At 42.1% G+C, this 17,942-nt stretch overlaps 1 protein-coding gene across 1 annotated transcript in view; it reads right to left on the reverse strand.

Moving 5' to 3' along the window:
* Window positions 1-17,942, reverse strand: part of macrod2 (mono-ADP ribosylhydrolase 2) — a gene marked incomplete at its 3' end in the record, with an annotated part of 392,791 nt that overhangs the window by 118,336 nt on the left and 256,513 nt on the right. Inside the window, 1 exon segment of the mRNA XM_084561793.1 lies at window positions 1,851-1,972. Coding sequence (XP_084417919.1) covers window positions 1,851-1,972 — 122 coding nt within the window.

A 17,942-nucleotide genomic window follows, 5' to 3' on the forward strand; every position in this document is an offset into this window, starting at 1 on the left:
AGGGTTCTCAATTGCAGCTCCCCCTCTTTTGCCCAGTTTGCAGACCCACTTGGCGGGGTGCCTATCTTCAGTGGATTACTTGTTTCTCTCACACAGTAAAGCCGAGACCCCTTCTCGTGAGTCAAAATAAGCTTAGTGCTGATCAGTTAAATTCTGAACTCAATACTGTGTATTAAATAGAAATTAACAGAGAACCATTTGAGTCGTCTGTATTAAAGTGTGTCTTCCATAACAAGGCTGGAGTAAACCTAAACCGCGGCCACATAAAGAAAGAAGACTTCAAGGGCCTTGAAGAAAGAAACACCTATTTCCCTTTGGGTGTTGGTTAAAAGTTTTCCTGTTGTCCTTGCAGCAAGGAAAGACAAAACAGACAGAGGCTAAGATCACATAATGCCTGGCACTTCCTACAAGGCCAGTCAATCACAGAACACCAGTGGTTTCACTGAAGGTCTGTCCAACACAGAGCAGCTGTATAAATACATTAGACACTATCCTGCCTGTTCCCTGGAAAAAAAGAAACAGCTTCTTATAAATATGAGGACTATTGGATAAATAAATCAAAAGATACGTCTAAATAATCATAACAATCTTTGGAATGTGTCAGAAACAGAATTTGGCTGAAAGGACACAAGCTGGTAGTGTGTTACTACAATGAGGCATGAGTGGTTCAAGTGTAGATGCTCTCACTGCTCATAAATCCCAGCGCTTTTTTTGGTAATATTATAATGCAACGTCATGCTTGTGGTTCATCATATCTCAGTGGATGTAAATGTGATTAGGAAAGTTTCAACTTGCAGCATGCCTGCTGGTTTGGATGTAACTTTGAAACACCGTTAAGTACTTCAGACATTTCGTTTCACAATCCATTTAATTGCTACCTAGAGGTGTCTGCTGCTCTCACAATAAGTCATCAACAGAGCAGGAATTTGTCACAATCATCTTTAATGAAACTGGTACTCATCTATGTCTCTCTCTTTTGCTAAGTACTTCCATTGATTGGCCTCTGATGAGGCTGCAGGGCAGTAGGTTGGCACAGAAAATGCGATTTGAGGCAATTTGGGGTGATACGGATATGCTGACCCCCTGTGGGCAGGGTAAATCTATATATCACACAGACCAGCCTGAAACACACAAGAGCACTCGTTCTTACCTAGAGGGTAAGATGTCAATGATCAGCTGCCAGCTGTGGATTGTGTGGGCATTGTCTCGTCTAAAGCTCTTATGATTCATCCACAATCACTGATCCCTTTGTTTTTCTGGTGTTTTAAGGAAGAAAATTCCTCTTGAAGAGGTGGCTCAGACGTGCAGAAATAAAACATCGCAAATGACAGTTTGGCGGAAGACTTTGGCGAAGAATTTCTTGGAAACAAAAAGAATAAATTGCAAATGCATGCCAAAGTCTTTGGAGAACGTATGAAAGGGCATATCTTTCTAACCTACATTTGCATCCTGAACAAAAGAATAACGCAGCTATTTGCAGTTTCAATATGAAGAGGAGTACACGAAGGCCTGCCTTTCATTTAATCACGAGCTAAAGTAGTCTACATGAAAAGCCTTCATTCGACAAACTTGAAACATTACCGTTTTGTTGTGTTCTTTGTTGCTTTTGTTTAAATAGAAGAAGATTAAGGGCTTTTCAGAACGGTATCTAAAATTAAAGATGCTAAATCCTTTTGATGCCGTACCTTCTCCAAATTTCCCAAAATTTCAAAACACCGCTTTTCTAACTGAAGGCTTACCCGCTGTCCAACAAAAACACCAAAGTGTGTAATTTATTTCTTTCAAACTGCACAGAACAGAGACAAAATTCTCTTTGGATGAGCGCGAGCTTGCCAGCGTACTGTACTCACCACAGTGTTCAAGCCATGCTCCTTCATCAGCCTGAGGGAGTTCTGGTAGCAGGAGGTGAGGTCATTGTTCTCTGTAGGGCCCACATGACCTCTGGCCACAGGGCCCACAGTGTGGATCACATCTGTCGGAAAGGGACAAAACACAAAGCTCATTTAGGCACGGCCTAGTTTTAGCAAGGAAAAATGGTTGGCACAATTTCCACTCGTGATAAGTCCGATGCTGCAGAACCGTTTACTTCTCTGGCATATAGTTTCAAGAATAATTATCAAATTGAAAGTATGATAAAGTTTTCTCTTCACAGTGAGACAATGAGCAACCCACTGCCTGAGATGAATGCATTTTTTCAGTGAATGAAATCACAGCTAAGATAGGAAATCAATTACACAATTCTTTTATGCCATCTACTCAAATATTCATATCTCTCCCTGTACTTCTTCCCCTTCACATAGTAATGTCTTTACCTGCCAATCACTGCTCTCCTTGTCTGGCCTGGCCAGACTGAGGAATGCAACTTCATAATTGAATCATGGGAGTGATGACAGGGAAATAGGAGAATTGAAGCAGTGACTTGACAGAAACATAATCTTCTGCATTCTGCCTGGTTACCCTTGGCCTTCTCAATGTTGGACAGTACAGGTCAACGTCAATAAACACGGAGCTGCTCTGCATCACCCGCAGCGCATTCCTGAGAGGTTCATCTAAGAGGTTGAGTTTAAGGAATCTAACAAGAATTCAAATGGTAAAAACTTCTCTATGTGTAAAGAAAATGTTATATACATGCGAGGTCCTCAAAAAGGTCGTTGAGCTTTGGGTGCAGCGCTCTGCTAGCTTGACCTCCAGTTCACGAAGAAATGATTCTTAAATATTTTTTCTGTTTAATCAAAAGCAGACCACGTAAGAGCAAAACACAGAAGTCTTTGTCTTCATCCAAAAGAACTGGCGAGTAAATCTTAATTTAAGCCGCATTAAATATAGATCAGCCATGACCCATATATATCTGCAATTTAATGCATCAAGTCCTCCTTTTTTTCTGTGCACTAAAATATTTAAACACACTGAAAGACTGAGAATTCAGACCTGGGGCAGGTGAGGCCAAGTAAGGAAAATGCATAGTTTTATAATGCAGTCACCTTATATAGTTTTATTTTTTTTTCCACAGCTAACCTCAGAGTTTAGTTAATACAAAACACTTAGCCTCAGTTTCCCACTGCATAAATGTAAGCTAGATTACTCCTCCACCTGACCATAAATCATTTATAGATTAAATTTAGTTCTCACTCGTGTGTCTGGTTGCTTAATAGGTCAGGATGATGAAATGCAGGGGCCTCCACAATCAAGTGGCTTTCGCTAGCGTTGCTCCAGGAGTGGGACTTCACGAGAAGCAGGGAACAAGAGGTTCGGATGCTCCCCGGCTAAACCGAGGCTGAGTTGCGATGGAACTGTCTGAAGCATTGTCTTTTTCCAGAACAGCAGGCTCAAAATTGCATAGCACAATGTGGTTATAATGGGACACGTGGCAAGTTGTTTTTCGTGCATAATTCATGAAGTTCTTCACTACAAGAACGGCAACATGCCAATTAGAGTGTGGGCAAGCGCCAAAAACCAGACTACTGGTGAATTCATGAAAATTTAAATAGTTCTTATCTCACCAGTGTGGCTGTCTCCCATCGTATCCTCAACACTTCCACATCAAATAAATATTTATACAGCTGTGTTTCTGTAAGGTGAAAGGCATATTTTACTTTGTAAATATGGAGGCATATCACAGGAAGGACGGTTAGTTGCTGATGAGCTCCAAAACTCTCAGACAGCTGCTTTAGTACCTCGGTAAACTTAAACACAAACAACCTCTCTCCCCTTGGTTTACGATGAACAAGGTTATTCATTCTGTTTAAAGGAAAATATCACGGCAGTTGTATAAATCCAACAAAAAGCATTGATTATTTGCAATGACATGTTACAGGCCATTTAGCAAATTAAAAAAATATATAGCGAGAGAGTTAGATTTACTGAGTCAGTAGTTTGCAGTTGATTGCACAGGAACACCGAATCTAAATAGTTGGATCAGCAATCATAACAGATAGCACTTCAGATATAGACAATTTAACCTTGAAGAGGATATTGTCTAAATATTAAGACTCCCTCTACGTGTAATTTTTTTTAACGCGCTTGAAGAAGAAGAAGAATATGACAGCAGTGTTTTATAAAGTTTTACGAAGACGTTCTTCGCAACAAAGGCTCTGACAGTTCATTACTAACATTCATCATCATTGTTCTTCATCTCCTGGTAAGGCCCTCATCTTTTTATTATTATTTTTATCCATTAGCTGACAGACACCCCCGACTGGGCCGACTGGGGCCTTTTTGTGTGGAGTTTGCATGTTCTCCCCGTTTCTGTGTTGGTTCTCTCCAGGTACTCCGGCTTCCTCCCACCATCCAAAGACATGCTCGTTAGGTTTATTGGTGATACTAAATTGGCCGTAGGTGTGAGTATGAATGGTCGTCTGTCTCTCTGTGTTAGCCCTGTCCAGGCTGTACCCCGCCTCTCGCTCCAATGACTGCTGGGATAGTCTCCACCCCCCCATGACCCACCAGAGGACAAGCAGTTACAGAAAATGAATGAATAACAGACACATTGCATTGTATCAGTGTTTCTTCCTCGAAGAGAAGTTCCTGGAGACGCAGGTGAACTAGTATCTAAATTGCAACTCTTGTAGTAGCGCAAGAAGATAACACAACTCTACTGTACTGTGGTTACAAATATTACTCAAGGTCTGTCCAAAAAAAAATAAAATGTTCATAGCAAAACTAATACCATATGCATTCCTGACTGCTGATTCCTGAATTAAAGAACGTGCCAGTGACTGCACTAAAAATCGTTTCGTTTCAAATTAACCTGTAAAAAAAACGCAGAACACAAGCGCTGAGGTTAAACTACTAGACGCAGGGAGCACGGTTTGCTTTGAGCATACAAAATAAGTCGTTATGGAAATCATCAAAACTCTTATCGCACATACCACGTAGTCCCCTCTGCACACACTTCCTTCAAGACACTTGCCAATTTCACTAGTAGATAATGAGCTTCCGTTCCCATCAGTGTTTTTTTTTTTTTTTTTTAGCAGTTTTGGTTTTGTTCATTGTGGTCTGTTGCTTGGGGCCACAAGGTCTGTAACACAATTGAACCAGCAGAGACTGATGATTGCCATTCAAACTGTGTGTTGTTTTCCTGTGAGCCTACAGGCGATGCAAAGAAAAACACAACACAAGAGTGCAACAAAACAAAAACAAACCAACCGTTTGTTCCTTTCTCTTCAGAATTAAAGGATAATATGAGTTACACTCAAAAGTCTAAGGATCAAATTAAATACCATAACCTGTCTCTCCATCCACCTTGAAGAATCGTCCCCAAAACGCCATGTGCCTACTTCAACCGTCTCCCCAAAAAATCAAAAGACGGCAGGACAAAAACACTTCAGACCTGTTGCCCTGTTGCAGTGACCTCTGTAGTGATGACGTGTTAAGCAATAACGTAATTTTCCAGCACCTGGATTCCTCAAGAACATATGCCAGGATGCTTGATGGATTTTAGCTCCACTTCCAATACAAACATCCTGACTCCGGTGCAGGACAAGCTGTCCTAGTTGGGTGCGCCCACCTGCATCCTTCACAAACTTCCTAACTGCAGTACAGAAGCAAGAAAACATGTCTCCAACTATTGGAACATCAGCACCAGTGTCCCTCAAGCTTGTGTACTTGGACATTTCACCATGTACATGAAGAGCTTCACCACCAGTATGTCCAGCTCTTGAAGTCTGGGGACAACAGTACGTCCATTGGGCTTCTCTCTGGTGGGGATGAATCCGCCTACTAGTGGGAGTTCTACCATCTGGTGACCTGGAGCAGCCAGAACATCTTGGGACTTCCCGTGGTTAAGACAGTGGGGGTGGTTGTAGACTTCAGGAAGAACCCAGCTCCACCTGTTCCTACCATCCTGTGAGACACCATGGCGTCCCTCCACTTCCTGGGAAGGATCGTTGTCCAGGATCTCAAGTGAGATCTGAACATCAGCTCTCCAGCCAAAAAATAAAGCACTTTCTGCAGCAGCTGAAAAAGTTCAACCTGCCAATAACGTAAAGACAACGGACGATAACGATGATGGTCCACTTCTGGACATCCATCTCCCTCACTGAGTCCATCCTCACCTCCACAATCACCACCTGGTATGCTGCTGCCTTTGCCAAAGGCAGACTGCATCGTGTCACTTGTTGTGCTGAGAAGGTAACTGGCTGTAATCTGCCATCTCTCCTGGACCTGTATGCCTCCCGTTGCCCGGCACTGGCAGGAGATACCCTTCCCACTCTGGTTACGAATTTTTTGAGACACTTCCCTCTGGCAGGAGGCTAAGGTCCATTAGAGCCAAAACCACGCACCCCAAGAACAGTTTCTTCCCAGGGACTTCTCCAACATGGACTCTTAACGCTGCACATCACATTAACCTGAATTCTCCAAAATATGTCTTAATGCGTTACATTAACACACCTTTTACTGGACGATCAGCTCTGAACATTTTCTTCATCTTCATACTGTGCCCACCAGATATTTCGTCGTTTATTCCTTTATTTAAAACAGTACATATTTTCATGTTTTAAATATTGCTTTTTCTTTCTTATTTTCTCTTCGTTTACTCTTGTTGTTGTCATGCACCAAGCGCCAAGACAGATTCCTTGCATTTGGAACATAGCCTCCAATAAAGTCAATTCTGGTTGTGTTTGTGCTGTGGCAATACTCTACAAGGCAAAAAACAAAAAGAAAAAAGAAGATGTCTGTTTAGACCTATAACACTCAATATGGGAAAAACATGAGTTTATTTGGATGTTTATGGTCTCTGAGAAGAAAACTGTTGTTTTTATGTTTTTGTTTGGGAGTACTGGGGCAAATGAGTGTGCCATACTTACATACATACTCAAATTCTATTTAACTATTACAGCTGCTGTAGGTGCGATATCACTCCTGTTGTTCAGGAGGCCTGGACTGCAGCATTGGAGGTAAAAGACCCAATCTGGTTTTACTAAATCTGGACTGATTATGGCAAACATTAAGCCATTTTCATTTCTTTCTGTGACACTTGATCCATTCTGAATCAGCAGCCATCAGTTTCAGTGAAGATGGATCAAAATAAAAGGTTTTTCAGGGACAGTTTGCCAACAAGCCACACCTCTAAAGTAATGCTGTTAGTTTAAACTTATATCTTGCCCTATACACTAAACATATTCAAAAGAACATTATCCAAAGAACGATACCAAACCATTAAAAATAAAGTGTGGTCTATATTTTGATAACGCAGTGGAATATGTAGTATGTATTGGAATATAAAATGGGGACCTTGACTCATTCATGATCAGGAGCGAAAACATAAAGAATAAAAAAAAAAAAATTTTGATTGAGACGTCCCTAGTGGCAGAGATTTTAAGCTCAAACCAGACTGGACACGAAATGACCCCTTACCGCGGCAACAGCAGAGCATGTGTGAGAACATCTTAGACAAGCCGGCGTACTAAAATATTCCTCAGCTCTGGGAGAGCTGTGGAATAACTACCGAGGGGACATGCTCACTTCAAAGACGCCACTTTCTTAGCAACTAAAAAATCTTTTGAAATATCTAGACTTCATTTAGAAGAGAAGCGCTGTGCTATTTCAGAGTGGGACCAGCACTCCACAGCCTAATCAATCTTTCACTTTCGCTTGCCTGCGCTGACGCCGAGGCTGTGTTACCCTTCTGCTAAATAACAAAAAGACTGGAAACACGTTTCCTGTAGCGTGATTACTCATGAATGATCTCATTCTCGCCCGCAACCCAAGAGGTGCAACATCTAAACCATCAGCTCTATACAGATATGTGGATATGGCAGCCTCAGTTAGATCTATTTTAATTAACAAGCAACAAACAATAAAGACCACTTTGTGCTGCCCATGCAGTTATCTTCCAAACTTAAGAATCTACCAAGCATGTAATGATTCACAGTCGATTTAGAAATTTAAATTCAGTCACTGTTTTTATGAGTTAAACCAGATCTTGTAAGGAAATGTAACTGTCATCTTATCAGTTTATTTGATACTTGCAAATACAATTTAAGTGACTCTATAAATTACTCTGAAACCCAGAGACTGCATTTTATCCATAGTGCTGTCTGAGCTGTTTCCCAATTCAAGTCAAGAGATCAAACACCGATGGCTCCGACTGAAATTGTTTTCTGGATGAAAAAAATAATGTTCATCACAAAAAAAAAAAATGATGAAAACTAGCCCAGAGAAAAGGCTGGACATAACCTGATACCAGTGGACTTCTTGAATTTAGGAGAAAACGCTTTGTGCTGTGGACCAAGCGTTCATCTCCTGTTGTCAGACTTAATTGAGATTTTGAAATCTCTTGTCATTTTCAAAGAACTTCAGTAAAAAAAAGAAGAAAAAAACAAAGAAACTGTCCGAAAACATGAACAAAACACAAAAGATAAATGAAGCAGAGGACGGAAATTGATTTAAAGACTGGTGAAGTGCACTGGGATGAAATTCGTTTCCGGTTCAGCTTTCTACATTTTAAAACCTCACAGGATTACTTCATTACCAGCCATGCACTAATCTTTCAAAGCAGGTACTTTTCATGTTAAATGTTGATGGACAGGACAAGTGAGTTTTGTAAGTAGTGCAGCAGCAGTTTTCTGCCAGATTAAACCAAAATTAGCAGTAGGAGCGTTATTATTAGTAGTAATAGTATATCTCCTTTCATTAATGCCACGTAGTATAGTAAACTCAGTGCTCTGTAATATAAATTCCATGCACTTCCAAAACAATCACATCAGTTCTTTAACTTCTCTTGCACGCTCGCTTTAATTAAAGACAGCTACCGCACGACGGCAAATAAATGCCAGTCACTGTGAACGGTGACGACTCATCTACCTTTTGTCAATCACAAAGCTGCCTTTTCAAAGCACTCAATGGTCCGTGAGAGAAAGTGAGAGGTAGCATCTCACTTCAAAGGGCCTTCGAGTGCTTCCCATTCCGCCGTGTCTCCAGGTAACTTGCTGTCAGCGTGTCAGAGCTGCACGCAGCATGTTACCGAGGCTGGCGTGTGAAGATTGACCCGTTTAGAGGCCGACTCCAGCCGCTGCATATGACACGGGCACACTTGTGCTCATATGATAATAAAGAAATGTGGATGAGAATCATGATGCGTAATTGCCCATATTAGAAATAAATGATAAATTAATATGCCATTAAAAGCACAACTAATAATATTAAAAATAGGTCTGGCCATTAATTAAATTCTTAAATGTGACATGAATTGGTATTTCTGTTTTTTGTTTGCTTCTGTAGTCCTTCAGCTCTGCATTAATTCCCATTTACTTCCCATGTCACTGTATTAATTCATTTTAAAATGCATTCAATGTGTTATTACCTGCATTATCTACTTTTGCATTATTCCACTTACTTTTTCCGTATTTTCTCTATGTACATTTTATGTATTTCTGCTTGCTGTCGTTTAAAGTGTGTCACACAGTCAACATTTCACCCACTGGTTGATCGACACCAGAGTAAATAGCTTGTCTATACTTGCCTTTATCCCACACCAGTGACCATGGCTACCTCCAGTCAGGAGATTGACAGAGAGCCGAGGCGCGTAGCTAACTTAGCTGAAAATAATACCGTCAGTCAGGAGTATTTATTTTGTCGTGTAGAGGCACTATGCGCTCTACACAGTCTGAGAGGTTGACCCTTTTTTTTGTGTGTGTGTTTTTATTTTGTGTGAGGAAGTGGCTCATAGCTGGAACATTACCAGCTATTATCAACATTATTTCTATGGCACATGATGCGAAAGCAGTGCTCAGGTTAACCCGTAAGCCTTGGGGGGAGTTTTGAAGGCTCATTTAGAGTACTGCGGGACATAGACGGCGTAACCTACGTGCGTTGCCAACACCGGGGCAATCGTCAGTCTGCCTCGCTCTGTAAAGACGCCACCCAAACGCTAGTCGGTGCTGTGTCTGTTTTGGGTTTATTTTTGTTTCTACTTCCTGCTTCACTTTCAACAATGGCGACTAAATCAGGCTGAGTCATACAAACGTCTGCATCTCCAAACCTCCTCAGTTAATCTTTCCTCAATGTGTTTCATCTTTATTGAGCCGAAACTATAAATTCGAAAACTGCGGAGATGGAGAAACAGCCGGAAATACTAAAGCAGAAACACGCTACTACCAAGCGGACCAATCACAGCTGTTACGTTCTGCAGAAGTCTAAACCACCTATTAGCTCGAGGACCGTGCGTGTTAATAGTATGTGTGTGTTTTGGGAGAAGTTGTGTGGAACAGAGTTGGACTCTTGGCAAGTTTTCAATAGATTAAAACATTAATTAAGTGTTTTTGCGTTTCTCATCTCTTGTATACCTCTGAAGCTTCTGTTCATAAATACTGAGGCAAACAGGAACCGGTAAGACCAGTTAAAATTAATTCCCGGTAAAACTATATACTTCATATAGCAGGTGACAGGCATTGCCACTCAAACTCTAATTCCATAATACCCACAAGAGTGACCGCATCTCCAGAAATTAAGTGTAGTTTCCCCTTGATTGCCAGCCTAGACCCTCTCAGCATGCACACAGCTGTTCCCATGTCGGTCGGCGAGGATTACTAAATGAAGTGTGTACACCCACTCGGACATGGAACTGGTGTTGTCATGGTGACAGAGAGTGCAGAATGATCCCCTAACGCTCGCCGAAGCTCCAGCATGAAAGAGGGAGCTTTTTTTTTTTTTTTGCAGGCCTGGAATAATCTGTCGCATACTGAGCAGATACAGTTGTTAGTGCATTAATATTTCCGTCTTTAAAAAATGGATTATTGGTGCCGTAGTGATTATTCATACACTTGGCTTTTCAAAGTGCTTTTTTCCATTGTGAGTGTCACTGAGGTTCTGTCACACTTAAACAGGCTAAGGGGTAAAAGAGCAAGAGAGGGAGGTGTTACCAAAGGATGATGACAGACCATCAAGCGCACATGCAATATCACAGAAATATTTTCCTGATTGTCACCAATAATTATTTAATGCAGGAATTCACAACGAACCAAAATAGATGAATTTTCATGAAGATGTTTTATGTATAGCTCTTGCTGTAAGTTATGTAAATTCATTATTTTGAAGTGTGTGTAGGATGCTGAGGCCTGTGCTGAGAACCATTTCTTTCACTGAAAATATACATGACCCTTAGAGTGACATTTCCGTGAAGCTCTGATCAGCACTTGTCAATCATAACACCCGCCGGTTACTTACAATGACACGTTTCAGTCATCGAAGACTCGCGCTGCAGACATGCATATGCAGCACGCACGCACACAAGCAGAAAGTACAGTACATTCCACACTACCTTAAAATGTCAAGAAGCTCTTAGAGTAAAAGAAAAGGCCACTCAAAAGGAAAGCCATCTCTCAGACTGCTGGCACACATTTTTACTGCTTTACTCCACTGAAAAGGAAAGTGAGGTATGTGTATGTGTGTGTGCAAGAGCGAGCATGCATTGGCCACAGACTGAAGGACACTGGGGGTGTGATGATTGTTTTGCCGTATACACGGTGTAAAAATGGCCCCGGTGGTGTCTGCAGGGACCGACGGGCCCAGAGTAAAGACAGGGGGAGAAAGTCAGCGAGCAGCGCTGCCAGCTGTTCCCACTGCTCTGGGTTTTCTATAACGTTCCCCTGAGCTTGAATGAGCTGCCAGGTGACACTGCTCTCGACAGCTTGCTGCTCTTTCTCAAAGCATCCTCTAAATGTTTAGAATAAACGTGATTATGAGGGCAGTTTTTTTCCGCGTGTAGAGGAAAAAATTTAAATAAATCATGACTGCTGCCAGACAATGCAACTTCTCTGCAGGTATCTTGTGAATATACAGTTAATGTGGGTAAAGATGGGAGTCTGGAAAAGAAAGCACATTATCTAAAGATGCAGCCTTATGAAAAGAAAGGATTTATATTTTATCGCTTTCACCTCACAGCAGTTAAGGTTCTGTGTTCAAACCTGCTGGCTGCCTGTGTAGAGTTTGTTCTATGTTTTCATTATTTTGCTTTTGTCTTTCTGCACCCTGTGATCGACTGCTGACCTACCCATGGTGTCATAGAGTGCCTTGTCTCTCACCCAGTCCTAGTTGGGATAGACGGCAGCTCCCCGTGACCCACTACAGGATACACAGTTATAGATGCTTGTTGGATGGATGGATGGATGGATGGATGGAAAGATTTATGGATATCAAATCTGAGCTTTTGCAGATTAAGGTGGGTTGTCTCTGATTTTATCGATGCTGTCTGCATCCACAGGTCTCAGTTTGTTTGTAGTGTCTCTGCAGGAATTACATAGATACGTATGGTTGATGAAACCCAGAGCCAGCGTGCCGTGATACCACTGGTTCTAAGGAAGCGGCCCTGCTGGGTAACATCAGCCACATTCATGTTGCGAAGGAAATTCATTATTTGATTTCCCAATACGACCTGGACGCCCTTAGAAAATCCCTTGCGAGATGCTGTTTATGAATCTGATGGGGCAGGTAAACTACAGACAGGCTGCCCTAAATTTGAATTTGACAGATGTAATCTACACAATCCCATGCAGTGGGGATTTACAATATTTATTGTTCCCTCGGCGTTTCCCTTGCAGCAAGGTGCCCTGTTGTTGCAGAGCTTTAAAGGCGACCTGCTTTTTAAGCTCGGTTTGTTTTGCACATTTACTTAATACAAAACAAACCGCATCCAGCTTCAGCACAGCCTTTCATCTCTGCTGCCGAACATTAGACTGTGATGTTGTCAGGTTTGTCTGACTCCAAGCGCATGCCATCTTTTCTCTGATTAGGGTACGGTACCAAACAGCCAGGGCAGTACATCATAATTCTGCTGGGGTCTGTGCAAGCAGGTCCTTGAGCTGGTGAGTCGAGCTTCATGAATCTTTAAATGTCAGTAAGATTTACACGCACACACACACGCATGCTGCACAGCTGCAGGAAGACTGAAAGTTATGTGGCCTTCACAGATGCTATTACCCGTCATTTCAATTAAGACGTGCGCCCAATGTGGGTTTGATGGAGAAAGACACGGCGGGTGGAGAGATTAAGCATGCTCTCGTTCCTGCAACATGTGCCACACGCTCTCCAAATTATCCTAATGACAGTAATTACAAAGGCACATTCAAGTCTGTGTTTGGGTAAGTAAGGGTTGGGAAATGGGGATAAATATTGTTGTGGAGCACTACTGTATTTTATCCTCGCCAATAGGCGACTTCTCTGATGTAGAATCCTTTTGAAAAACCACCAATTAACCTTCATTGTCCCTGTGAATCAAATCAATGTACAGTACAGTAGGTATTAATCAAAGACTATCTATTTTGACATTGTGCTGATTAAGTGTTGATGAGCTGGAAGGCAATACACAACGACAAGTTGAAGGGCTACTACGATGGGAAACAGTAATTTGCCAGCCCATAATAGCTGTGGAGTAAAACATAAATCTAATCAAAGGCATTCGTTAGAAATAATATCATATCTGTACGTTTTCAGATATGAAAAGCTAAAGTTAACTTATGGACGCTTATTCAGTGTCACAGAACTAAAAAGGCCACTCGTAACCCCCTAAAACTGATCCAGGGTATCTTTATAATAACCACTTTGTTCATAAATATAAAGAAGTACATAGAGCTGAAAGTTATCAAAATGATGCACTAGCTTCTTCTGTCTGCATTGTGCTTTGAGCTTTGTCAGCTTTTATGCTCCGAAAAAAATCAGAATAGGATGTTTCATATTATAGCCCGAAGCAAATAAATATTTTTGTTAATCTGATGGTAACTTTTGACCTCCTGCTTTTTTTTTCCCCCAAATGAATGATAAACTCTACAAATGTAGACCCAATGCAGCCCCGGGGCACTGAGAAGGAGGACACTTATTTTTTTCTATCTCTATTATTTTGGACTTCAAAGCAATATGATAATGTGACAAGGCATTTGAAAGCCGTGTTGCTACGTATAAAAGAAAATCGTCAGACAGTTGCTAACATGCTGACATTCACAAGGCTGCAATACGGAATATCTGCAGGGGGCTTTGACGTCTCACGCTGAAAGAGCTGCTCTCTCCCTGGGGGTGGACTCAGGCCCATCTTCATGTGAATGCAAAATGGTTATTTAAACCATCCATATTCTGAAAGGTGCATGTGCGTCCTCCTGTATAAATAACCATGCATTTCATACTTATTAGTTCCGTGAGAAAAGCTAGTGAAAGGAAATGGGCGCATTACAGCCACTCACTTGTGTTATGGACTGATACAGAAAGCAGAGCTTCCTGCATTTTGCAAAGTGTGTCTTTTCCACCATAAATTAAGGAAGCAAAATTTTAAAAAAAAGTTTTGATAAATTGGATTTGGTGGGCAGTGACCTACAGCTGCAACTTTTGAGTCACAACAAGATGCTTTTCATCTTTCCTGTTCTAGGTTTGTCTCAGTCAAAAGCTCCACAAAATAGACAGCCCACTTATCAACTCCTTTCACATCCAGGGTGCCACTCATTACTCATGTATTCATAGCCTCTGCAGTTTAATTACAAGACTAATCACAACAAACTATCTCCTTCACTACTGAACCAGCTGCCTGAGTAATGTGGGCCTGGGGGATTCAGTGCAGCTAATCAGTTCAACGCTGGCTGTTTGCTTCAAGATTAACAGTGCAGCTACATAGTATTCGATTCTGCGTATTATCTCATTTTGATTAACAATGTCATAACACGTTCAAAAATGCAAAACTGTCCATGCATTATCTCCGTGTAATAAGCAGAAAGAAAATCTGATCAAGTTGTCACTCGTTTAAGGCTAAACTCTCACTTTCAAAGCAGTTTTTTGGAAACGGCAAAAAGCCTGATGATTCCAACGCCAACAACATTAAAAATCTCTACACTGAAGCAAGGCTACGGTTCGTGTTGAAGGAGAGCCACCGCTCCAGGCCACCGAAATAGCAGTATTCGGGAAAATCTTCTACGCTTTTCTGCATCACCTGTGGGCACTTTGCTTGTTCGGAGTGCAACCTCTAAGAAATGACAAAAGAATGACTACAGCGATCCTATTTTTCCAAGAGACGTCAGTCAGTGGAAGTGGGGTATGGCCCCATTACGGCTGTGCAAGAGCGGGCTCTTATCTGAGCCTGTTTCAGGCACCTGCGCTGAAGGAGCTGTGACAAGGACCCATCAAGCCGGTGTGATCTCACAGGACTCGTGTCCCAAAAGGCAGCCTCCTCCATGTACTCGTTCTCATACAGATTATCTACAGCAGCTCCAAAACTTCCCCGTCAGTGCGATGCACCACTGACAATTTCTGTGAGGGAGCCCGATCAAAATAAATAGAATCCATACTCAGGCTCTTCTCCTATCAACCCTCCTCCAAAAAATGCCAGTGGAGACAGTTTCAGGGTCCCATGTGGAAGAAGCCCAACTGTGACCAACCTCCTCCAGGGAGCAGCTACCTAGCAGTGGTACACCTGCTACATAATATTTCAAAGAACAGAGAACACACATACACAGTGTACTGAACGCCTTCATGTGCAACACAACTAAAGGCTATAAGAAGCATGCTCTTGTGGGAATACATTGCTCATAGAATAACACGAGGCCACATGGTGCAGCACATATCAAACATGGTGGGACACTGCAGAAGTTACCGCACAGTGAATACAAATACACAGGTTGCTGATGGTTTGGATAGATGGTATAATAAAATCTTATTTGTTGTCAGGAACCCGCACCGTCCTTTTTTTCCCTCTTCTCCTTCCCTTTTCAGTTTTTCTCTTTATTTACATCAATCTCCACCCTTTTCCCTCCTCCAGTTCTTCCCAAATGTCTCCATCTGTCTCTCAGCTTTAGCAAATACAGCGAAGTATGTTGAACTGCTGAATTTAGCAATGGTTTATGTCTAGAAAACACAAGGTCAGGCGTAGCATCAGTCGGCTCCCCACCTGCTTTACTGCAATCCGTTCGCCGTGTGTATTTATCACAGATGCAGCCATTTCTGCACAGAGGGCTGTGTCACGGTGTGCATACGCTCGCTTTGTTACCCCCGACAGAAATGCCTCACCAGGGAGAAGCCTTTACTGGAGCACATATAAACTCTTGCCTTTTAGTGGCAGGGGAAATGCTGAAATGCATACATTTACGGGGCCTGTCTCTGGGCGCTATAGTAAACTCAAGAGTTTGACCTTGTCACCGCTCTGCACAGGCTTTTCAAAACTGCTGAACTGTCTGCTTTAAACAATGGATAATTAATGGTCTTTTCCCCATGCCTAGGAGTGGTTTAGATATCTGGTCATGTCATCACAAGGTACATGAACAAGTGTAAATAGTAAAACTTTGACACAACACAAAAGGGGAGTATGGGTAGAAGTTTAGGTGTCAAGAGACAGAGAGCACCAACTTGTCGGCGTACAGAGTGCACCGGTCTGCGCATATTAGGCAAAGAAAGCAAACAGGAGATAACAGAGTGGCGCTCAGTCTCCCAGCGTGCCTGTATTAATGCTACTAATGCACTGTGCACTTGACACAAGCAGCCGGGTGATGTTTCCATATGTTCAACAAACACGGGAGGCCCCGTACAGCTGGGTTACACACATGTACTGCGAGCACCGAGCGCAGCAGCGTGATGGACGGGAGGCTATCCCTGTTCTCTACCCCAGCCCCCATAATTCATAGCAGTCCGGCCTCCTGCACAACAGTCTCTTGTTCTTGTGAGTATTTTAGCAATCAAAGCCACATGCTGCACGAGCATTTATCTTACTTTAACAAAAATGTGGGCCTAATGAGATAATTTGGGGGTACTATGCTAGATTGGCATGGCAGAAAAGTTTCAATGTGTGGTCTCTACACAAGCGGAGTCCAGGTCAAGGGTACGGGAATAGCTGCGCGGAAAAAATGGCACCAACTGGCTGTTTTAGCTGATGCACGCACCAGAGACCAGGAGAAATTACAGTTCGACTTTAGTGCTTGATGGAAGACACACAAGGATTAAGGGAAAATGCTTTTTTTTTTTTCACAAGTTGAGTTGAGCAATCAGTCATCAGTTTCACCCAAGCTAAGCTTTAAACCACAAAAGCAGGTCTCTCTTTCTGCCACATCCAGCAGATGACTACTACTACCATGGTGACCTTTAAAATATGCTGCACCATCTGAGACCAGTTTTAAGCCTGTTGTTAAAAAAAAGAACGAGAGAGATGGAGAAATGAAAAGAGTGAGACGCATAAAAATCACAAGTTAATCCGAGTTATACAGTTACACACAGCAGTCTCTCCTTTTCTTATCCAAAGAGAATCAATTCAGAGTCATGTTATTCAAAAGTTTTTGTTTCAAACAACTATCAGAGAAGAGTCGAACAAACGCTATCCTCCATTTAGTTACTTTTGGGCAGTGTGGGGGGAAAAAGAAAAAGCTTGTAAACGCCGAGAGGATTCTCTTTTAGCAGAGAGGTAAAAAAATAAAAATAAAATAAAAACCACCTCTTAAATCTACCCCAAAGCAGCCAAAACACACAGACACATCAGGCTGACAGGACTTCTTCAAAGTAAGCCCGCTCAGGATATGAAATGGAATGATGAAGAGCAGGTGAAAAACATTGCACACATCAGTGCTGCCGCTCAGGCAGGGCTGAAAATAGTTCTCCACACCTGACTGGAGCGACGGAGAGAATCTAAAGGATGGACAGCGATTCAAGGTTGCTGTCGGTGCGCCTGCACACTTCAGGATAAATGATAGAAACATATGAGTTGTACACTCCAAAGCCCCACAGCTGACAATTATATAACTCAGTAAGGTGAGGTAAAGATGATGCAAGTACTAAGACAGGGCTACATTTATAACTTCATTAAACTCAAAGAGCTTCTGGCAGTTAAAACTGTCTGTGGGATATCTGAAGCATATCCCAAAGCAGAGACTCTCGTGCATCCGTCTGTCTACTGTAAGAAGTCTAGTTTCAGTTTTAATGGCCCGCTGCATGCTTTTACTCAGTTTCAGCGCTTTCTAATGTTTTCCTCTTCTGGAGTAAAACAA

This window comes from Chelon labrosus (genome assembly GCF_963514085.1).
Source record: "Chelon labrosus genome assembly, chromosome: 15".
Classification (NCBI taxonomy): Eukaryota; Metazoa; Chordata; class Actinopteri; order Mugiliformes; family Mugilidae; genus Chelon; species Chelon labrosus.